The 24,560-nt window shown below is 34.5% G+C and overlaps 1 protein-coding gene across 3 annotated transcripts in view; it reads left to right on the plus strand.

The window, feature by feature from the left end:
- LOC109037415 (oxysterol-binding protein-related protein 6) overlaps positions 1 to 23,351 on the plus strand; it is a 72,057-nt gene extending 48,706 nt beyond the window's left edge. For 2 of the 3 annotated variants that reach the window (XM_019052073.2, XM_072300546.1), the window contains exons 3-18: positions 2,038 to 2,180; positions 3,012 to 3,179; positions 4,383 to 4,524; positions 5,308 to 5,519; positions 6,227 to 6,424; positions 7,087 to 7,279; positions 7,881 to 8,101; positions 8,728 to 8,977; positions 9,951 to 10,120; positions 10,693 to 10,905; positions 11,351 to 11,468; positions 12,193 to 12,365; positions 13,179 to 13,326; positions 13,949 to 14,075; positions 14,883 to 15,005; positions 15,687 to 23,351. In XM_019052073.2, the coding sequence (XP_018907618.1) occupies positions 2,038 to 2,180; positions 3,012 to 3,179; positions 4,383 to 4,524; positions 5,308 to 5,519; positions 6,227 to 6,424; positions 7,087 to 7,279; positions 7,881 to 8,101; positions 8,728 to 8,977; positions 9,951 to 10,120; positions 10,693 to 10,905; positions 11,351 to 11,468; positions 12,193 to 12,365; positions 13,179 to 13,326; positions 13,949 to 14,075; positions 14,883 to 15,005; positions 15,687 to 15,789 (2,702 nt within the window). In that variant the 3' untranslated portion in view covers positions 15,790 to 23,351. Of the gene's footprint in view, positions 1 to 2,037; positions 2,181 to 3,011; positions 3,180 to 3,683; positions 3,953 to 4,382; positions 4,525 to 5,307; positions 5,520 to 6,226; positions 6,425 to 7,086; positions 7,280 to 7,880; positions 8,102 to 8,727; positions 8,978 to 9,950; positions 10,121 to 10,692; positions 10,906 to 11,350; positions 11,469 to 12,192; positions 12,366 to 13,178; positions 13,327 to 13,948; positions 14,076 to 14,882; positions 15,006 to 15,686 lie in introns of those variants that run through there. The other variant, XM_019052074.2, reaches the window with a different exon arrangement.
- Positions 23,352 to 24,560: the final 1,209 nt, after the last annotated feature.

Genomic DNA, 24,560 nt, shown 5'->3' on the forward strand with positions numbered 1-24,560 from the left:
CGTCCGACCCACTCAATTTTCACCCAACGCTCCAGCTTTTGTCGGCCTGACAACGGAACGGACTTTCGTCCAACTTTTGTCAGCTTTTCGTCCGTCTTGTTTTGCCCCCGCCCCCGCACCCCCCTCGGTCGCCCTCTGCAGGGCGAGTTCCCTTTAGGTAGTTGTGGCCGACGCGGTGGCGACCCGCTCTGGATTCCCAAGTTTGAGAACCTTTGCGGTCTCGCATTAGCCGCCGCAGTCACGATGCTTTAACTCTATCCGGGTGTCCACCGTCACACAATGGATCGAGTAAATAGGAGAGGTCGGACAAATTTGGCAACTTTAAACGCTTATAACTCCGTTTATACAAACTTTGAGGTTCTGAAAGTGGTCCCTTTGGTTTCCTCGTGAAATATCTTCTCATAGCACCCCTCAAAGTTTAAAATATGACGAAATAAACATCAAAATTCGCAGTTTTAGTCAAAAAGTTCATGTCCGACCTCTCACATGGACTCGATCCACTGTGGGTTAGTAATAAGGGGGAAAATAGGAAAATATCAGGAACTTTCATGTCGTCAGGAAAAATCAAATCAGACAAATTGGACCTCATTTTGCAATTTGAAACTGTGATTTCTGGCTCAGTTTAGAAATAGCGTGCGTGTCGTTAGTTTCCCTATGCACTAAATTGTTTTTACGGATGATTCAGACACTGTAGCTCTTAATGCATAATTACAACGTATTGTGCAATTTGTCACGGATCAGGAATTTTCGAGTACGTCAAACGCATGCAAAAGTGGAACATTTGGTTCAATTCATTTTATATGTTGGTTCGTAAAGTCAAACGAGTGTCAATTTATTCGCGCAAAACGTCAAGAAATTTCATATAAAATATCAAGAAAATCCCGTTTGAAATTTTCGCAAGACACTCTGGCTACAATGCTTTCCGATTCATTTTCACTTGGTTTTCTGAAAATTTTGACCAGTCTCTGAATTGAACCTTCGCCCTAGGGAACGTTCATAGAGCTTATAACATTCAGCGGCAGTTGTGTCATTTGGCGGAAGCCAGAACCTTTTTTAGGGCAATTTAGATCAACTTTAGGAAATGTAAGGAGGGTTTATAACAGAATTAATGGCTGATTTTGGCCCAGCCAACTCAACTAGTGATGTATATTACGCCAAGAACTTAATTAATTGTGCGTCTAACAACTATAGTCGATTGAATGATCGAAGTTGGTTCGTAGCACCGATTCGTGGTCTATGAAACAGAAACACCGATTTTCGTTGTCAACAGCACCAGCTAGGGTCAGCTGAAGTGGACACTAACTTTTTTTAACGTAGATCATGGAAATTATAAGACAAAGTAACTTTTTAATCATTGAATTTTTTACCCTTCTTCTCTCTTTTTTTTGACCGAGACTTCATTCATTGTTCTGCCAACTAATCCAGCAACAATAGTCTGCCATTCAGATAAAATGCGTCATAGATATCATAATCTAAGTAAGTGTTGGCAAACGAAAAATTTCAGCAATTTAAGCACCAAGTTTAATCAGTCTCGTTATCGCTGCAAAATTTGCAGTTCGTCTCAATTCACTTTTTTTGTGGGTGTCAAGGAGACTAGTCTAATTTGCAATCCGCAAGGATTCCTATTTTTTTTTTCATAAGTTCAAACAAAAAGTGTGCAAGTTAAAAAAAGGATGTCAACCTCACGGTCAAAATTCATACAGGAACGCCGGCATAGGATGACCGTACATATATGAGTCTCTGCATAATTATATGTCGGAGCAGTTATATGAAACAATGTCACATCCTATCGCATCGCTCCGCATTATTGCGCAGTGCGCACGTTAGTCATACGAGTGGCTAAAAAAATCACTCAACTGCCGACAAGAGAGTATTATTTTAAGGCTTCGATCGTGGAATTCAAAAGTAAAAGTAACTATTTGTCAGCAAGTGGCTAATGGAGGGTCTCCAAGCTCCCCTGGAGCCTCCGTTGAAAATTGATCTCCCTCATCTGAATTATAAAGTGTCTCTAACCCTGGATGTTTTGAATTTTTTCAGGTCCCAAGAAGTTGAACCGACGAGGCTCTGAATGGGAAATCTTAGAAGGACTGAAAGATGGACAAAGATTTGAGAGGAAACCTGACGTATTTTTTGGTTATTTAATGAAGAAAAGGAAATTTCCTCTGAAAGGCTGGCATAAGGTTTGTCTCTAAATTTTGTGAACTTAGTCATTCGAAAATCAAATTAGAAAACTTGACTACCTTGGCGCCATTGTTTCGATATCACTCATTAAATTTGCAGATAAAACATCAAAGAATATTTTTTCCAGAAAAGGCACTTACAATTTTTTTCCAAAAATTGCTATGAGTGCCGAAAATCCTAACAGGATTTTTAATTCAGAATTTTGATGAGAAAAAATGCCTCCCCTCCTTCCGCTGCGAAGACCTTGCTTTCCAAGCAGTATTCAGGCATCTGCCTCGTTTTCGTTACCGAAGGTTACTGCTACAGATCCAGACAGTAAATCATGTTATCAGTTTTACCATTTTACCCCCCTCAATTTTTTAACTTTCTAAAGCGGTCCTCTTTGTCCGACAATTAAAATGCTTCAATTGCTGTCAAGCTATTACAGGCTTCAAGCAGAGCCCTACCGAAGTAAATTGTGCTTGACGTGACCCAATGAACATCTCAAGGACAGGCAACCTTGATAATACATCTAAGTGCCATACTCCAAACTGCCGATATTTCTAAGTATATTTCTTTCTCTCCTTTAATTGATTTTGAGTAATTATTTAATATAACGCAAATTGTATTTATGAGGATGATGCTTACTTATAACAGCAGTGGCATCTGGAGGGAAAAGAGAAGGGAGGGGGGGGTTTAATATTTTGTAGTTCTAGCTGAACATGGCAATATTTAACCATAAGTAATTTCCTAATAATATGATATCGCTTTTTTTTTAGCTTTGCCACTTTTACTTAATGTTGTCTCTGAGTTTGATTTAAGTTTTCACGATATTTTTTTTTTTCTTCCAGCGCTATTTTATGGTAGATAAAGGCATCCTTGTCTATGGAAAAAGTCCAGGAGATGTTGCTCGGGGCAAAATTCATGGTCAGTTAGATATTGGTCTCTCTGTCATTTCAGCTAAACTGAAAAGGAGGCGGCTTGATATTGATGCTGAAGAATTTATTTATCATTTAAAGGTAAAAAACATATCGACTTATTGTCAGACTTTTTTCTGTTATGTAACCTACCTGATTGTCCCTTTTAAATTACTATCCCGTCCTCTGTCATTTCATCTTATGTGGATAAGTACCACTGAGAATCAACTCCCCCTCGAACATGAACAAATAAAATCAAGTGAACAGACCGAAAAACCTAAATGTGCCTCCTTCAAGATCATGGGGATTTATTATTTATTTAGATAAATTATCAGTGACAATCTTGAGTTCTGATATCACCTTGTTGAAGAGCAATAATTTTAGAATGAAAACGAATGGGTTTCCCTAGTGTATCAGAGTTTTTCTGAGGAGAATTCAGGAGTGCTTTTGCAAGTGATAAGTTATCAGTAAATGGGTTGAATTGGTTTACTGGAACTTATTGATGAACTGATAAGACATGCAAGTTTAGACTGGTGCTCTGTCAAGCCGGGGGTATCTAATTTTACCTGTGTGATGAGTGGTTCCATCTACCCGTCCTATTATACTTCTTCTAAGATAGATAGTTCATTCGTTGACCTCTTGCAGGTTAATCTCAGTGCTCATAACTTCCGCTCAAAATCATTTGAGTTTTCTTTTTTAATTTTATCTATCTAAGTGTGATATTTGAACTTCCTGGTTTTTTCACTTTATTGTCTTTCCTTATTTAACATCGTGTGATGTAAATTTAAGTGTGCAACGTGATAAACTTCACAATGATAAATACAGAGTTTCTCAGTTTTCTTATGGAAAGGATCCATCTTCTTCAGGCATTTTTGGTGAAAATTAAACACTTTTAAACTTTTTTTTTTTTATTTTTTGGTGGGAAGTGTACTCTTACAACAATTAAACTCACACACTATTGAAAGGAGAGGAAAAAATGTCATTATCTTGCTCATCAACCTGCGATTATTAGTCCTTTTTCATTCAAATATTCTTAACATTTCGAATGAAAAAGCAAAGGAACATTCAAGAGAAATAATTTTTGGACTCGCAGGCGTACCTGGTATGGCTTTTGAAATTTGATATTACAGAGCTCAATGGGATTAAAGTTAAGTGGAAGTTCATCAAGAGTTTCTAATAGTAAATATTGAGATTAATGCCAGGACCTGCTCTTCTAGACGATGTTTGATGAAAATATATTTCCTCATGTCCTGTCTCTTGGTATCTAATTATTAATCTTCCTTCAATAACTTTTGTTTTTTCTAGGCTAAAACTGTTGAGTCTTTTCAAGAATGGGTAGAGCAGTTGAAAGTACATCGATTATATAGGCAGCATGTCCTTACTTTTGGTTGTGGCCGAGGAGATCGCTTGGCGGCCGAACCAAAATCTGTGAATAAGAATCGATCAAGTAAGCTTTTTCAAATATGTTTATTGGGATTTTTGTACTCATTGTGTAAATCATTACTTTTTGCTAAATACGTTAGCTGTGTCACTATTTTTTGCTAACTGTGGCAGGATGCTGCAATCGAAAATTATTATTTCTTAGCTAATGTGCTGTCTTTTGGATTCATCTGTGGGCCGTATGGAAGGAGCATCAAATTTTTTTAGCTCCTGAACTACATTTTGGATCAGTTCATATTGAGTGGCTCTGCTATTTTCTGTAATATGGAAGGGTCAAGTTTGGGACAGTAGAGAGCACATCAGTTTGCTAGTCGCCACTTTTTTCAATAATACTTTTTTTCTAACCATCGGTCTGGATGGTGTGGCGTACATCAAATTCGGAATTACAGTGCCAAGCCACAGGGGGAGTGCTGCAGACAAAAATTTAATATCCCGAGCTAATTTATTCAATTGTTCATAATCATCCACACTGAGTTCATTTAAAATCACCCCCTTAAAAATTTCACACAACTTTTCAGAGAGAGCAATCTTTAAAATCCATGGATAAAGAATGCAACTACCCAGGACTTGCCTAAAATCTGACTGCAAGAGAAAACTATGTTACTATTTGTATTGTTCTCCTGACTTCCTGAACTTGCTTTCTAGAGTGGATGAAGGTAGCTGTGCAAAAATTGATATTTTTCGTCTAGTTGAGCGCAGTGAAAGTGTTCATACTCATCAGTAATGTGTTGCTGATTTTAGAAGTTTTTGCTGAAGTTATTTAAAGCCTTTTTTTGGTTTTTTTCTACAGAACTAACCACAACAGAACTAGCTTCTTCGGTAAAAGCATGTTCGCCTCCTCCTGGAATGCCTCGGTTAGCTGCATGGATCATAGATTCAGCATCACCTCTTGATCAAGCTTCTAAACGTTTGAACCAAGTGGAGAAAAATCTACAGCAATTGTCATTAGTCTTAGATCAAATTGAATTGGCCTCTGCGACGGATAGTGAACTCGGACAAAATGTGAGTACAGATATTGTTATTCTTATTCTCTGCTCTTCTTTATCTTTGATTCTATTTTCATCGTTTAGTTTCTGCGTTTTTTAAAAGTAGAAGTAGAATTTTTCCAACCTGCTCTACACAGGCTCTCTGTACTTGAAAATCTGGAAACCTATCTCTTTCATCCGTCAGAAGGAGAAATGAGCTTGTTCATAATTATCTCATGATCTGAAGAGCCCAGTGTTTTTTTGCTAGTGTTAGCAAGCCATTAATTTTTTCCGTTATTTGTAATCCAAATTTTGAATATAACTGTTGGATAGCTTTCATATACTAGGAGCCAAGTGCATACACGCATTCACAGAATCACTTGTATGTGTAAGGAAATCAATAGAACATACGAAATTTCTAAAATTAATGAAAAGAACAGACTTCCATTTGATGAAAACTCCACTCTGTTTTTACTGTCAGCCACACATTCCTAATTTTCAAATCTGGTCAGTCTGAAGACAAATTTTTTAAACACGGAAACTGTTCACGGTTTTAATTTTCTATCATCGTGACGATTTTAGACTCAGCAAGTGATATTCATGTTCAGTGGACGTATGTTTGCTCTGTTTGGTACTTCTCCCCCCTTTTCCCCTTTCTTTCTTGATTATTATGTTGTATGTCATTAACTTTGTATTGTGTATAAAAATCAAGATACTAATTTGATAAATTTTTCAACCCTCCAGAATTTAGCAGATGGATTGTCTCCGAATGTTAAGAAAGACCGCAAGAAGTTTGGACTACGGAAGAAGAAAAGCAGTGGAGGTAGTTGGGGTGGTAGTAAAAATAGTCATTGCTCGATAGATTTATCAAATAACGCTCTCCCTCCGCCAGGATCAAGTCCTAACAAAAACTTTGAACCTTCGGATGCCTCACCAATTTCGGTAAGTTAATCCTCCAGACTCATCCGTAAACTAATTGGAAATTCCAGCCTATTTCTGCCTCCTGTCAATGATTTCATCCAGAAATATGAATCTTACTAGGCTTGGAGTACTCATCTTTGAAGGAATGAAGGATTAATCAAGGATTTTTGGTCAAACAACATCAGTCTCAAGAATTTGGAAACTATCCAAAATCAAATGCAAATCTTTATCAATGTTTTCCAGCCTCCTCTGTGAATAACAAAATGGCAATTTTTTTAACTCACGAGAGCTACGGCTTTTATTATCACACTCTGATGGTCATAGGTCATTGCGGTCAAAGCTTTTGATTAGAAATTTTTGTTTGGGTTTTTTCTTTTAGTCTCTGGTATCATACCACACTGCAATTTTTTATCAAACTGTGCCAATTATCAAAGGCTTAAATTATCAGTAGTGTGCATTATTGGTAACGTCCTAAAACATGAATAATGAACAGCACTTTCTTACACCTTTAAGTCAAGTTAGTCAAAATTGTTAAAGTAATTCCATCATGTGGCAGATGTGTGTGTAAGTTTTCTTTTTTTTCTTCTTTTATTTTCTTCAAAATGTGATAAGTTTCATTTTTGCAACTGTACGAATGCTTAATTCCTGGTTTTGTCTTATCTTTTTCCTTTTCTTTTTTCAAGACATGCTCTTTTTCTGGTGGTTTGTCAACATCTCCAGCCAGTAATAATTTAAGTTCCAGTAACCCCACTCTCTGCACCTTAACAAGACCTCACTCTTTAAGTACGTGTTCTGAGAGAGATGTGCCTATAGTTGATTATAAATCTAGCAGCGAATCTCAGAGTCATGGAGATTTTCTCGCCCTAGCCAAAGATGGTAAGATGATCATAATCATTTTCTCTAATATTCATACGAAATATTTACATGTAGTGACCACATGCAGTTTTGCATTGCAAATGGAAAAATACAAGCAGATTTTGATGATAGTAAGAGAGCAAATCATGCTAGGAGTTTCAAAAATCCTGTGATTAATTTTACTGCCTCACATCTGATGCACAAGGGACATGCAGTCCTGACACAGCAAGAAATTGTGTGAGAGAGGTCACAAAACACGGTCAACTGGTGACTTCGGTCACATGAAATTGTAAAAATGAGTGCTGCATTTCTTCTATTCTTTTTTTATTGAAAGCCAGGTTGATAGTGCCAATTACCAATGAACCAAAACAAAGGGTTAGTAAACAAAAATATGAAGCTTTTGAAGTGTATCCTAATATCTTCGATTGACTTATATTTTCTCTTAGAAATAAAATCCAAGTCATTAAAAATTGTTATCTCAATCAAAGTAATGTTGGTAATATCTCAGAAAGTTTTTGATTCATCAGAATTTAGTGTGTAAATAAAAACTCATACATACTTGTCCTGAATTTTTTTCTTTCTCTTTGTACTCTAATTCTTGATTCAAAATTTTCTTTTTCAGTGAATGAGTGTTTAAAATCTGTATTGTATACGTTAAATAATGAAAAAGATAGGTTAAAATCAGCATTAGAAAGTGAAACAAATATTGGAAGCAATTCAAGTTCTGCCGTTTTATCCTCACTGCGTAGCATCTTATCTCAAACGCAACAACAGAATGTTGAATTGAGAGCAAGGTTGAACAAAATTCATGAAGTAGCCGATGTCAGCGATTTAACAGAGCCTGTAAGTCAAAACTGCAAACTATATTTTTCTTAAGATTCCTTGCCAAGTTAGTTTAGTATAAAAAACTGGATGCAACATTATAAACTGCTCTTAATGACTTGACGGCATTTTGAAAGAAGTTATCCTAAAATCCAAAGGAAGTTAAAGTCAGTTAAATATTTTCACTGTTTGATTTGACATTCTGCATCTATTGATTTTTAAAATTAAAACTTTCCAAGTATCAATTTTGAAAAAAATGGGGTTAAAAAAGTTTACAAATACAATACTGCCAGATTATTAATGACGAAGAGTTCTCCCTCTCTTGTTGCGAAGGTGGGACAGATATCATACACCTATTATTTCAGATTTATGTGTTTCAGTCACAGCTATTGTGCCATTTCTCCAAACCTCCTAATTTCTTTTAAATTAAATTCTGTCCTTCTTTGTGATTTGTAGGAATACGAAAGAATGCAAAATTCAAAGAAGCTCGTCTGAAGTTTTTTGCCATGACAGATCCATAGAATCAATCGTTCATTTTCACTCTAAAGTTTTTGCTCACGGCGCAATCTTTTTAACCGCCTCCTCTCCTTCTTAAGATGGGTTTTCTTTTTGACTTTGATATATTTATGACTGATTTTTTTTTTCAGAAACCACTACGGCCATCCCTATCTTACAGTTCTTCGTGTATAAGCCAAAATGAACAGTTCTTTGATGCTGAAGAGTACTTGAATAATACCGGGCCTGATACTGATATCGTGGAACGTTGTGCATCTGGAGTGGTAGAAACTCAAGGTTCAGACACATCTTCGGAAGCAGGCTCTATATCCAGTGAGGAAGGGTCCTTGTCTAGTGAAAACAGTGAGCTCGCCCCCTCTCACTATAATGCACATAATAATAGTAAGTGCTCCATTTTTTTAATAACTAAATTACTGTGTCCAAATTTCCCACAAAAATTGCCTATGGTAGTATAATCGATGAATTTTCGAAATTCAGTCCTGTATTTACTAGAAGCAGGGTGTCTACTGTACAGAAAAAGCACAGATACACTGAGAAAGTATAGATTTTGAAAGAGCGGTACAGAAATACAGGAAACGCACGCAGTTTTCATATGAAAGCTTAGAAATTCAAGGTTTTTTTCATGAATCCAAAAAAAGTACCCCGGAGGTATGCAATTTTCATGCGTACTCAATCTTATCACATTCCCTTGAAATCTCAGCTAGGTTCTGCGTTTTTCAGTTCATCCCTCTAGCATTCCCACTTTTCACTTTCTAAATCAGAATTTCTTCATCTTTTACAAAAATATGTCCTCATTAGAGTTCAAAATGCGTGTCAGGTAGAGAAAAAAAGAGGAAAAGGCAATGAAAAAATTAGGATTTCAGAAAACCTTTAAAAGAGAGATATCTTGGAAATTATGGAGAAAGTAAAGAAAAGGCATGCAAACAGCAAGGATGATGACGCACCAGTAGATACCCTACAGAAATCAAATAAGATATCATCTTATAGTTGTATCCTATTGTAAGGCTTCTTGAAATGACAACTTTCTACCAACGATGTTCATTTTTTCAAGTCCTAACCAGTTGTTTCTCATCGCAGTGTTTCCGAAAATAACCTCTTTCTGGAAGCAACAACCTACTTTTAGCTCTCCTTTGTGAATGTTATAAAAGGGTGTGACTGTATTTGAGTCACCTAGATTCCATAAAATATTTTCAAGGAGACAGTGATGATAATTGCCCTTAAGAGTTTGTTAACTCAAATTGTTTGTTTTCTTATTGTTAATGTTACATGCTGTTGATATTATCAAACTTAAAAATTTGGTTTCAAGAAGAATTCAGTTGCTTATTTTCATTTTTTGTGTTTAATTTTTTTACAGTTGATGGTTCCGTTTCAACAAACATGACTGGGCGCAGAACCAAGTTACCATGTCCTCGGCCAAATACAGAGGGTCTTTCCTTGTGGAATTTGCTGTGTAAAAATATTGGTAAAGATTTGTCGCAAGTCTCCATGCCTGTCGCCCTCAATGAACCGTTAAATATGTTACAGGTAAAGTATGAAAGAAATTTTTTGCCTGTCTCAGTTTTTCTTTTTATTCAGAGGAGAGTGTAAAATAACCTTCATCCTTTTTTCTGAAAAGTTGAGTATATGCATTTGAGAGCCTACATTCTCTCAGTTGAGCTCAAAAAAATACTCATTCGATTTTTATTGGAAAGTTGCAGTCACTAGAGTGTTATTTCGATGTTTGAATTACTGTAAACTTTAATCATGGATGAGGAAATGTTAAAATTTTAAAAACTTTAAACTCACCTGCTGATTCAAATTTGTTTTGAATAACTGCATTTCACAGAGTACATCTTTATTCTATACACTAATTGCACTTGACTGATTGCACCCTCATGGAATAATTCTTAGTTCAGAAAAAGTCCGAAGAGAAAAGTCGTATCGCTTCAAAGTAAGAGGAGCTAAATAAAGTACCTACAATCTGTGAATTGAGTCTAGATTCCAGTATTGTTTGATGATACTTCAAGTAACTCTGTAGTAGATACCCAAATTAATTAGCAGGTAATCAACGTATCTACTATAATTATTCTTTACTTTTCTGTTTCTGATTTTTTCAGCGAATGTGTGAAGAACTTGAGTATAGTGAATTATTAGACAAAGCTGCAGAGCTTACCGACCCCTATGAAAGGATGGTACATGTCGCTGCTTTTGCGGTCTCTAGTTATGGTTCCTCATATTACCGAGCTGGATCTAAGCCTTTCAATCCTCTTCTAGGAGAAACTTACGAATGTGTTCGGGAGGATAAAGGATTTAAGTTCGTAGCTGAACAAGTAAGTTTTTCAGAATAGATTCTAATCTATCTAAGTGGTTATTCGCTGAAGTTCTTGCCCCTCCTGTTGATTGGAAGAGTGGGGGATGTGTGTGTTAAAATCACATCTTTGATTTGTTGGTTGGCTTTGGATTTTTTGGTACTAATTTGGTTTTGATAAGTCGTGTAACTCATTGGGCTCTAGCTGAAGTCTATATTGACATTAGAATTTTAGTGACAAGATTTTTTGGACCTCTTGCCCTAGTAGACCCTAGACTTTGTAGATAAGTCTCTCAATATTAATACAACAAATTCTCATGTTCCCAAACCCCTTCTGTGTCTTGTCTTCTTCACATGAACAAGGCAAAAAATCTGGTTTCTCCTCACAGTTTTGCTTTTTAAAGAGTGAAATATTTTCATCAGAGAATAACTTCCTTTAAAATTGTTTTCATTTTTCTCTTTTGCAGGTTAGTCATCATCCACCTGTCAGTGTTTGTCATGCTGACTCGAGGAATTTTATATTTTGGCAGGATGTCAGAATTAAGACTAAATTTTGGGGAAAATCAATGGAATTCCAACCAAATGGTATGATTTGTTTTTTATTCTCAATCCTTGCCGCCTTGTCTTTGCCAAATTTGTTTAAATTGAGCCGCGCCTCCCAGGACCCTGTTGAGATCTTCTTAATAATGAATGCTAAGCCAATGGAAGTGCATTTGAATAATTACGAACTGCTAGAAAAAGTTCATTTTATTGGAGTGTCGATGGTTTTGCCCGTGTGCATTGAATTTCAGTTCAAAACTTATGTTTTTATTACAGAGTGTAAAATTTCATTAAGGCTTAAATTTTCTCTCGAGGAGTCATGATATTTGGTGCCAATAGCGTCAACCAATCAGGAAGGCAGCTACAGACACATTTTTGGTCTAATTGGACCCATCTATAGTGCAGCGCAGCCTCCTGTTTATCTACCTCTGCCGAGTTTGTGTAAACCAGTCTGAGGTTTGGGCATGCGGTTGCGTCACAAGCAAACTTGGGCCATTTAGTGAATGAATTATCCAAACAGCTCTATCAAAACCCTAGCAAAGTAGTGTTACTACATACAGACTGATTGCAGTTTGATGCACATGTCGTCTAGGTGATTTTACCACCAAGCTTCAAATTACAGCAAAAAACTAATTTCATTAGATTCTATCATAAAATGCTTACAATTTAAGGTTAAAAGATCCTTCACTGCCAAAACAACAGTACTTACATTCCTTCATCAATTATGTTTTCTATGTTTTATGTTTACTTACCAAATTTATTCTTTCAGGTTTTATCAATGTAAGATTGTTGAAACCCGATCAGAAGGATCATTACCGGTGGAACAAGGTTACAACCTGTGTTCACAACTTGTTTAGCGGTCAAAGATGGGTAGACCAGTATGGTGAATTGAAAATTGTTAATGTAGATAAAAATATTACTTGTAAACTAACATTTGTTAAGGTGAGTTGTCCAAGTGTTAATTTACCTTTTCACCGCTTCACACAATTTACCATACTTTATTATAGCTGAGGTCAAGATCAACCAAGATCTCCCTGTCTTTCCTCATCAAAAAAATACAGTCATCATTCCAGTAAATTCTAGACTTAATTCAAGATTGTCCAAGAGTTCCGTGAAAAACAGGTCCAATACTCCGAAAAAAAACATTTATTTTTCAAATCTTGAATGCACTTAATTAATTTCTAATGCCCCTGCTCTCCTCAAAGTTTAAAATTCCTAAAAACTGTAGGATATGAGATGCAAAAATTAAGTGGCCAATCACTGATTTAGAGCTTTGAGCCTACCCAGCCTTTTGTCACAGCAGGATCACAAAATTCACAACTTGGCTGTTGCACAGTGAGACGCCTTATATCTAGTTTCCGTGTTACAGCAAAAGAAACATTCAAGCTTTGCACGATCCTACAAAAAAAAAAAATCCACGGCATGGAAGAAAAATTTGCTTAGCACCCAGATCAAAAAGGCACTTTGTGAATCATGTAATCATAACATTTTTAGAAATGGAAGAGAGCAATTTTTCTGTAACAGGTACAATTAATTTCTGATATAATAGGTAAATGATTTTTGTATTACTATTACGGAATCATCAGCTCTGGAATTGTCAACATTTTTAAATTTCGACTTTGTACTACTCAAGATCTCTCTCTCAGTATTATGAAAGTGTTTGTATGTTGTGTATTTATTGTGTTTGTATCAGTTTGTTAACCTTTGTTGATCTTTTGCTGATTGAAAAATACTAATTTCTCATTTTTCTCACAGGCTAGTTATTGGTCAGCAAAAAGACATGAAGTTCACGGTGTAGTAATCGATGAAAACGAAGGGAAAGTGGTGAGGAAGCTCTTCGGCAAGTGGAGCGAAGCTCTTTACTGTGGTGTTGCACCTTCAGCGAAATGCATTTGGAGACAAGGTCTGTGTCTAATTTTCATATCAATAAAATAGAAAATCATTTGTGAAGTGGGTTGATCCTGCATGAGTCTATGTATTTCAATCAATAATACTCTGAAACAAAATGGGTCACTCAAGCTCGAGAGGAATTTCTGCCTTGTATTTTTCCCTGCAAAATTTACCACCGTATTGACCGTTGATTGGAAAACAACGAGCACACAGTTCAAACCCTGTTTTTTGCTACCCTAATTTTTTGTACTTTAGAGTGAATTTTTTTCCCTGTTGCGGTTGTCAAGAAAAGTTGGGGAAAAAACAATAAGCTTATTTCATTTAATACTTTCAAAGGATGTAATAAAATTGTATCGGCCATGCATCAAAGAAAAATTTCATGGAACAGACAGGATATGTTCACTGATGCCTCATACTCTTTGCCAGGCAATGCTCGTGCCGGGCTCTTTCCAGGAACTGATTAACATGCACCAAAATCCTTTTCCATTCACTAAAATTTTTAGCTGAATCCTATTTTGTTGTTTTGAAGGTTTAATTTTCTTTTCAGAGTCAGGCTTTTTTGATACGAGAGTTTCAATCGAAGTGTGTTCATATGTACTAGTGTCTTTACTGGAATATTTGTCTTGATTTTGCAGGAACAATGCCAGAAGATTATGAGTTGTATTATGGCTTTACCAGGTTCGCTATCGAGTTAAATGAATTAGATGCTGAATCAGCCAAAATTTTACCTGTCACGGACACCAGGTTTCGCCCTGATCAAAGGTAAGAAACTCAAACATGATCTATTTCCAAACTTCTAATAGTGGAATCAAAATGTATCACTAACAGTATATTTCTGACAGAAATACACATGAATCAAAGCTTGCCAAAACAAGACTCGTAAATTCACAAGTAAAAGCGGTAACTTGATACTACGATTTATTATTCTCTGCCCTTCAGCATTAAATACTTGGAGAGGACTAAATCCAAATTTTATATCTCTAGTTTGATATAGTTTACTTACCTCTTCTATTGGGATGGAAATTAATGTAACAGTAAAATCCAATGGGTATGAGTTAAAGCTCCATGCAACATATTTTCTCTCCATAATTTCACCAGGAAAATGAATCACACAAAGCGAAGTCTGGAAATCAACTACCTACACCCTGAAGAAGTTGGTGTTTACAATTAATGTTGGTTAAACGAAAAAAGGACATGTGTCGTCATTTGTATCATTTAACTTCCAGTTTATCTGTGTTAAGAATACAATCATCAATACAAGAAATTAATTTCTGAACTTCCCATTGTGTGAATCATTTTCTAGGTAAGATTTTGAAGAGAAAATATGGGACTCTTATCTGGCCCAGATACTGTTTAGTGGCCCATTGCAATTACGTCTGAGGAAGTCAGAGTATATTCTCTGTCATGAACTCTTGAATTCTCTTAGTTTGAATTAGCTCCTTGAAACTCATATGGGAATCAGAAAAAAATCTAGGAAATAAGATCTCTCTCTCACTTGGAAATGCAGATGATGACAACTAATTTAAGAGATGAAAGAATAATGAAATATTTGTATCTGCCTTCTTACAGGCTGTTAGAGGAAGGTGATCTAGATGGTGCTGAAAAATTAAAACTACAGTTAGAACAAGCTCAGCGTGATAGGAGAAAACGGTTTGAAGAATTGGGCATTCATCATGAGCCAAAATGGTTCAAGTAAGTTTCATTTAATATCACAAACACAAGCAATTTATAACATTTGTTGATAGAGTTGAGGTTTATTTTTACAGATTTTGCTCAGCATGATGCGATGTAGCAAAGCTCATTTTGACGAAATGGTAGAAAAAGTATTCATCAAAATTGTGGTATTGATTCGTGAGTATCAGCATTGAGAACTTTTGCTCATTATAAAAACTCTAATCGCATGAAAGCTAGTCACTAGCTTTTATCAGTCACTACAATTATCATCCAGAGGAATCTGACTCTTTTTGTCTTTCTTATTCTCCGGGCCAGCAAGGAAACAGAGGCTTTTCTTGATCACCGATACTGCTATGCAATGGAAAAATGCTGTATGAATCTTCAGGTGTTGCCAAATTTCCTTTAACAAAACACGAATTTTCTGGTAAAGTTAAAAAAAAATCCCAATTTTTCAGACAATTTTGCCGTTAGTTCAACACAAGATATCTACAAATTTCAAGGAAAAATATGCATAACTTTTCTCAAAGACGTATATTTTATCCAGGGAAATTTATTTTTTCGAAAATACCCTGACAAGACTTTCCTCTTGACACTGTAAAATTTTCTGTGTTTGCTACTTACTTGTTTAAAATAGAGCTTATGTTATTGCATTGTGTGTCCGTTGCCTAATTTGTTAAATATTCTTGCTTTTTTTTTTAGGAGGGATGAAGACAATGAAGAATCGTGGGACTTCACAAATAAGTACTGGGAAGTACGGAAAAATCCTGGTTTCCAAAACATTAGCCTTGAAGCATTATGGTGATTGATATTTATTCTACGCAAGACATATCGTCTCTCGTCCACTATTGTTTTTTTTTTTGTAAACTCTTGTTGTTATTGCTTTTTTTCACCGCATTTAACCATCCCTGAATACAGTTTTTGTGCCTCTATTTCAGCTTCTAGTGCATCCAACATGTAAAATGTGTTCAAGATTTAAATATGCTCTAGTTCAGAGCCGATTACTCATTCCACCTAATTATTTTTCTCTACAGATCATTTCAAAACTTTATCCTATGTTCTGCTGTCTCAAGCATGAGTTTTTCATTTCCTTACTAAATCTTTTCTTTTTTTCTCTCTTTAAGAAGGGATTTTAAATATCTTAAAAGAATTTTAGAAATATTAAAAATTAAACAAATTTTATTATTGATTAAGTCATATTTTTTTTGTCAATCCTGTGTCATATTTTATAATCAAGTTTTTTATCATAATCATCATCTAAAATCCAAACATCAAATTTCATTATTGTAATTTCCGAGGAGTGAATTACTTTAAGTTTTAAACCCTTTTTTTGTGTTTTCCCTTAATTTATCTTTATCATAGCTTCAACAGCTCAAATAATCACATTAACGTACGCATTACTTGAACAAATTGATTCACTAAGATTTGTAGCGTTGCAAATAATAAATGGCTGAATGCCTCTTATCTCTGGATATTAGCTTGAGAGTTATCTCACCCTTTGATTTTGATACGCATTCCTGACATCATATTCTTATCTATTTATTTATTTACCAACAATTTGCATTGTGCCGATTTTCAAGTCAATTTTTTCCAAATTGGAAATTTTCACCGTTGACTCAGTTTGGTCAGTACTGTTACACAGGCATACAGACAAGTATGTGAAACAAATTAGGTTTTAAGCCAGAATTGCAAAATATAATGTTAAGTAGATCTGACTTTGCCATGAAAATTTTTATGCTTCGTAAACTTTGTTGGATTGACTAAAATAACAAGAATCTTTGACCCTTCTTTAAATTCACTCCTAGTATTTTTATTTTTTCTCTCTGTCTTTTTTTGAGTTTCAGACCTTTAATCTTGACAGATTCCAGTGACAATTAGGTGTCGCAGAGCCCTTTAGTGCACTGTAAAAGTGATTAATACATACACTGTTCATTCATAGTCCTGCAATTTTCAACCTCCTGGTGCATGAAGATTTTAATTGGCACAGATCTAATGATTTTAGAAAATGTTGTTGAAAGTTATAAGCAGCATATTTTATTACCATTGTGATTCAATGGACAATGGATTGCAGTTTTCATATCCAAGCAATTTCATGTGAATCTGTGCCCATTTTTATGAATCTTCTCATTCACTCCTTACATGTGTAATGTTCTTTTGTCATTCTCCAAAAGGAGAGGATTTAGTTGATTAACAACAAGTATTAATTGTTATCAACCATGTTCACAGTGTGTCATCTTGTCAATCTGTATCAAGTTTTGTGAATGTATGTATTTTCAAGATAATTTGCTATTTGCGCAAGATTATCAACAGCCTTTAAGTTTAAAAGAGCCATTTTGTCTGAATTAAAACAAACCTCAATATCTCTCTTCTTATTAGAAGATATGCAATGAATATTTTTTCAAGTCCCATGTACCCATATTCGTTTGATTGTAGGATTACCTTGAGCGGAATATCATCATCAGATATTATTCATTTGTTATATTGCGGCAATGAAAAAAAGCAAATATATTTAAATCATAAAAATTTAATTTTTTGTTGGAAAATAAGTGTCTGTTGTTAAGAAGAAGCTTTAGTTAAGTGCGATAAGTGACTCTCGAATTGTAACCAGTATCTTGGGTACTTTCATCAATTTTTTTGAATTGTACAAATCTTGCAAAACTTATTATTTAAGGTCATCCTAGAGTATGCTAATTGTTTGTTCATAATTCAGTTATACGTTTCCATGAATTCAGAATGATTATTTTCTGTTCAAGAAATCTGGATCAAATTGTATGTCCCAAACACTACCCATGTTCTCCGACAAATCTTTGAACCGACTTTGTTTTTTGTTTTTAGTTTTATCCAAGTGATTTTAGCCGCATGAAAAAAATAGGTTAGAGTAGACTTTTAGAAAAAAAATTGAAACAACCACTTAGGCTTTGTTAAATAATAAAAAAAACTCCTTTATTTAATAGACTTGTGATTTTGTGTGTGAGATAGTCGGCTCTTCAACGATATTTTTGCCTTGCCCCTAGCAAATATTTCAAAGGACTGATACCTTTCAAAAATTTCTGTCTTTTTTTTTGCTTTGTCTGCCCTCTTTTTCTATTTCTTTTTTTTCTTCGTAATACTCATGCTTGCGAAATTGAATGCTGCAGTTTTTTTTTTTTTTTTATATATATATCATCCATAAACTAAATTCTCTGTCAACTTTTGATTTAGAAAAGAAGAATTTGATAATACTTGGTAAAAACTCGCATTCTGCAATGGTATTTTCAATCGATCAGTTATATGAAGAAAGTTTGTTCATGCCAAGCATTGCTTTGCAGGTCTTGTAAATTATGGCAGCAAATTACCGTTTTGCGGGTCTGGTGAATGATGGTGCAGTTAAGCTTTTAAGGGTTTCAAAAACTTAACAATTATGTATTATGTATTTTGGCTGTGAAGCTTGAATGTTAATATCAATGTTATATATTTTGAACAGTAATTTTATAAAAAAATAAAAAGAAGAAAAAAAATTTAAGGAATAAATAAATAAATGCTGAAGTAGAAAATTTTTGAAATTGTATCCTTTTGCTTACTAGAGTATTTTCTTAGAGCTCCTTTTCCGTTATAGTATTGTGGCGGCACGCTATTTACCATACGAACACCTTTGTAAAGTTATCAGGAATTTTCTCTTTATTTGCGCTAGATTTGTCCATTGTATGTTTAGTTGATCTTTTTCAGCTAGTTGTCAGTATCTGAAAGGGAAAATTGTTTTTTTGTAATTTTGAATGAGCTATCAAAATTTTGAGATCCAACTGTTTTGTCAGCTTTTTTTAAGTTTTAAATAATTTCATGGATGAAAGTAATAAATATGAAATAACACTCAGATTTGCTGTTATGCCTTAATTTTGTCCACGAGAATTAAGTCCATCAATGTCTGCACATCTCTTGATACCAGAATCATTGTAAAAAATAAAAATAAAAAAAATTAGAAAAATAATAAAAAGATTAATATGCATCATATTTCAAATAAATAAATACAATTTAAACATTCTTCAACCAATTAAATGTTCAAAATACAACTAATCAACCCAATGAATTATCTCTACCCTGAGAATATGGTAGTTGTATTTTGTATTTTTAGCTTCTTAAAAATGAAAAAGATGATTCATATTCGTCTTATTATTAATCATTCTTTATAGTACCCTTTTGGTCGTTCTAGGATCATTTAAATCAGTGCTGATGATGGATTCGGTGCCTTAAAATGTACATTCACTGGTGGGCTAAAATCCTATGAAGGAAGTGTGCGCATAACAATAAGTCTGCCTAGAGTTTCGTTTTTTCCTCCTATCATTTCAGCAGTGTAAAATGCTTTTTATGAAATGATTTCACCAAAAAGAGAGTCACACGGCTTTGATACAATATTCAGAATCAAATTTTTGTATGTTTATTTGGGAGTCAGCTCCCCCAGGCCCTAACTTTGCTTTTCAGCTGATCGTGATTCGTGTGATTTACTGTTAACTCAAGCTCTCTCATTGACCTGCAAAAGCTCTCTATCAATTAATTCTGTTGATTCTAAGGTTGTGTGTATGCAATTTTTGAGTGACAGCAATCAATTAGATATGGGTCTTGTATGCAATAGCTGCATACAATTATTCCTGAAAGACTTATCATAGTGAAGTAAATTGGATTTCTCGTTTTGAAAGAATCTCGCTAAGTTAAGAGATAAAGGCCAAAATTCTGAAATGCCTCTCGAAACTTCTTGGACTTGCAATCACCTTTGACAATTTTTAAATGCAGAGATTTCAGGGCCCACAAGGAACTCTCAAGTAGTTCTCTAGGCAAGATTGTTGGTTCCATTATGCGTCTTGAAATTCCAGCCTCAAATTTACCCTCATTTGTTGATTGCTACAAGTGGTCAGATATTCAAGCAAGAAATCTTATCTTAACGAAGCAGTCATTAATGGAAGTAGGACCCAGAAACTGATGAAGGTTAAATGAAAAGAGATCTTTATTCCTTACTCTGTGGGAATTTTGAATTTTGTAGACACAAAAAACTTAGCCGCATTAAAATTGCATATCCTGTGATTTTACAAAACGCACATCTTTAATAACTTTCAGTGGCATTAAGCGCAGGTTTGCCTGATTTTATCTTTTTTTGTGAATTATGTTTGTAAACTCATAGAGTTTCTTGAATGAAGTCAAAGGTTGATCATAGTGTACTGTTCGGTAGCAAGTATCCTCCTTTCGATATACCATTAGTCAAAGGAAGGAGGATAGTTTTAGCTGTGATAGCACAAGTGTTTTTGGTTTAAAGTGTTGTTGATTCATATTACTTTGTTAATTCTAGCCAATCATGGTCGCATAACTCTTTTTATTCATTTTACTTAATTGCATTAAAAATGTAGGAAGTACTTTCAGTTTTTAATCTCATCCCCAAAAAATGAGATGCATCTGATGCAACTGCATCTATTTCTGTCAACACAAAGTACGCAGGCAAATGGGGTTTTAGCAGCTTTCACTTAAAAAATCTGTTAAAAGAAAAAAGACGAGTAATTCATGACAGTTTTCAATATCTGCGAACTTTACCTACAAGACGTTATAAAACTCAATTCAGTTATGATAAATGTTAGTGAATTTGATCCTATTTTAGTGCCTATTTGTTCTTAAATGTTTGTACTAAAATATGACCGCCCAAGAGAAAAAGAAACATAGCTCACTTAAGCACCTGTCCCACGCACAAAATAGGGGCTTCAAAGACGCTCACTATCAGATTCGTTGAATGTTGCCTTTCAAAGATATTTAGGCTGACGATTTTTAAAAGGAACCAATGTGTTTGAGATACATCATAGATTGGATTTTGAGATTTTCAAGGATTTCGTGCAGAAATGGCTAAGATGTCATAGAATTATCTTCAATTTGAGAGCCCCAGTTTTTGCAAGGGACGGGCGCTGTAAACTCAAAACCGAGTCATCGCTACTAGAGCATTGAAGACGATCCCAAGAAAATTCCAGGACATACATCGTTGGTTTTTTGAAGTTCAAAAACGAAAAATAGACCTAAAATTCTGATCTACTCTGTTTAGATCACAAAACCTATTCATTTACTTCTGGCAGTGCTGGATACATGGAAATTCACAATCAGAAATGCAAATGAAATGGCAGGCTCATACATCAGGTCTTGTCCACTTGAGCAATTGTTCGTAGAACTTTTGGCTGCGCATCGTTTTTCACCTTTTTTTCGCATGGATGGAAAAAGTTATAACTTATTCAGCTAAAGTTCCGAGAACTCTACGCAAGTGAACAAGGCCTTAAGAACCGCTAAGAGAGAACTGATTGTATTAAGCAGGTAGAATTTTCTCTTAACAGGATCAGCGATAACTTTAATTTAAGCTTCCAAAAAGTGCCTAATGATTCAGCTTGGTGTAATGGTGTACATATAATTCAAAACTTGCGTAAGCTAGAATATTTCCTTGTCCTTCATCGTATTGCTAAGCTAGGCATTACTCAATTAGAGTCAGTATCACTGAACTCGGAACAATATTCTTCTCCTCTCCTTTATTAATTTTTCCTTTCTCTTTAAAGACATATTAGGGATCTCTCTTAGCTCTTTGGCTGTCGTCTGTTAAAAGATTGGCAGTCACCCATACTGTAATTAAGTATGAAATATGTGTCAGGTCTATTTTTTTCTTCTTTTTTTTTGTCGAAGCCACTGGAGCTGTTGTGAACAAAAAATCCTGAACAATTTGTGAGGGGGTATCACTCGACATTTCATATGGACGTAAAATTGTACGTTCAACAAGTGATTCACTCAAGCTATGTAATTAGAAAAGAGGGAGACATTTTTAAGGTTGAAATTTTACATCTGAATGTTATAATCATGTTCATTTTTAATTTTTATTGAAAGTATAGCTTACAATAATTAAAGACTATAGGTCTGAAGACTACTAATTCCTCAACTGCATTCTAATTCCCTTTGTAGTTTCAATCAAAGTACGGATTGTAAGTACACATATAAATATTTCACTCAGTTTATTCTCTTATTTTTTTCATAACATTTGTTTTACCTTTCCGTTATTCATGTCAATTTTTCAATTGTTATACATATAAAACCCTGGTCACTCTGTAAATGTTGCTTTTTGCTTTGTTACCGAAGAAACTAATGTCGTTTCCTCCCCTTTAATTGGTGCTCTACTCGGATTGTTTAAGTTGTATTCAAAGAATTGCCGTGAATCCTGTGATTTGCTCCATGATTTTGTACTCTAAGCTTAAAAACGATGTAATGTCCTCATTTATAATCCCCCAGTCTGATTGTTTTACAAGTTTGAGTATCTTAAGCTTCAAAGTATTACGTATTAAAACATTTGAAGTTCGTTTCAAAGTAAAATGTGTTGAGATTATTATTTTGCCTTTGAGAGTGCCTACTTTCTGCCCTGAATGAAGCTGCAAATAATATTGGAAATGCAGACTTTTTCTTTTGGAGACACTTCTGATAGTTGTCGCGTAAGTTTATGGAATGCCATCGGAATTGAGAAATGTAAACTTAATCATAATGTCAATTCTCCATAAAAAACAATTTTTTTTTAAAAATAAAAAATAAGAAAATGAATTTGATGAATTGTAGCTTTATCTTTTCTCCCCTGTAAAATCAAGGAATTAAAGACTCCTGTCTTGTAGTCTGCAGAACTTTTTCAGATCAAAACTATTTTGTAAGAAATAAGATTTTTTTGCATTATATTGTTAATAATTCTGTATTGCAGTCCTCTTAATCTTTCTCAAGCAGCTTGAAAATTAGAACGCTTTAATCGTAAAATATAGAAAAATTGCTTATTCTTTTTTTTATTCCAAGTTTCCAAAAATGTTGATTCGTTCATTTCTTTGTAGCAATAATATTCGCACTACATTTCATTTAAAAGCCGAATCCGAAATATGCGAAAGTATATCATCCTTGAATACCCAATAGCTTTGATTAGTTATGTAATTTGAATATTGTTTTGGTGTAAAACTATTAGTATTGTAAACTTACAGTTTCAATCTTGATGTTTCGAGTTCGGCCATTTAGCTACTGCTCCTTATAGTGCATCAGATTTATCTGATATGAACCATTCATTTGTAAGTATTGAACATAGTTTTGATGCCTCGTAATAGAATTGAGAATAAAAAGTTAGTGAAGTGAAAATTTTAACATTCTGAAATTACACCAAACACTAAAGTGTCTTATGTATCCTATGAATTAAGCAAGTCTGTAAAAAAATAAAAATATTGTGGAGTAGATGTCTCAAAATTAATCAGTTATTTTATAATCCTTTTTATACTGTAATTCAATCATGTATTTTACTTAGCTACTCATAGAATTAGACTGTTACCTTTTACTATTAAATGGGAGCTTCTTGTAAATAAATAATTTAACTTTCTTTTCAATCCTCAATCCCATTTAAGTATATGAAATTTATCAGCCCAGTATGATGAAAGTAGAACATATTAATCTGACCACTTGCATTTTTTATTAAGTTGTGCGGTAACGTCATCAGATCCTAGTTTCATTACACTAGGTCAAGAAGTATTCTGGCTTAAGGATAAGGAAGCACTATTTCAGAAATATTAATTTTAGAGGTATTTGCTTTATTTATTGAATTATTTTTTCCCAGCGGTTGCAAAATCATAAAGAAATTCCTCTCATCAGGGAATTATTATAGTAAAATACCATAAAAACAAGAGAAGAGTATAAAATTACAAGTTTTAACATAAAAAATTGTCAGAAGAATAATGAGAAGAAGTTAATTGACCTTGAAATGTAACTAAGAGTATACATCTGTTCAGTAAAATCGCTTTAAATCCAATCTATTAAAAAAACAAAGTCGATGCTATTTCAGAGGGTTCAGCCCAATTCACATGGTTCAACTCTTCATTCAGCTTCTCTCTAGACTTTATTTAATGAAAATTTTTACTTTTTTTACTTTTTTTGTGTGTGTAACTTAGATAGAAAAAATTTCCATTCAATAGAATTGGAGGAAAAGTTGGATGAAAAATTGAACTGTGTGATTCGGGCCTCAAAGGGGAAGGTAAGGTGTACTACAAGCGGAAACAGAGACATGACAGGATCTACGAGAGGCACTCATTAAGGCTTAGATTGATGCACTCTCTCAGTGCTATCAAAAGTAAGCCACATATCGAAGATGATGTAAATTGCATGCTTGTCACATACCAGGTCATGAACCAAATAATTTTTTGAATTAATTACACAGCGCAGTGAAGTACAACTCTTCACCAGGAAATACACTTCACTTTTAGTCGATCGTGTCACACAACTAAGCTGCGATATAGTGAGTCTAGATATATCATTTTAATAATTGACCTGCAGCAGTGAAGGCACAGGCTGCTCAATCAATCAATTTAAATAGGTACTCAGAATTTGAAATGTATCGGGAACAGCGTCTTTGATTGGTAAATCCCACAATTTCTCGTAAAAGCATGCAGTTTTAATGGCAGTGGTTTCTAGTTTTAAACGTCCACGGATTTTCCCGCCAATGGCGCTCTCAAAACTACTAATGCTCTTTCGGCGATGCTAGCGATCTGGACCAAATCTGAACTAATCTGTGGTTGAAATTGCTAC

This window comes from Bemisia tabaci, chromosome 5 (genome assembly GCF_918797505.1).
Source record: "Bemisia tabaci chromosome 5, PGI_BMITA_v3".
Lineage (NCBI taxonomy): Eukaryota > Metazoa > Arthropoda > Insecta > Hemiptera > Aleyrodidae > Bemisia > Bemisia tabaci.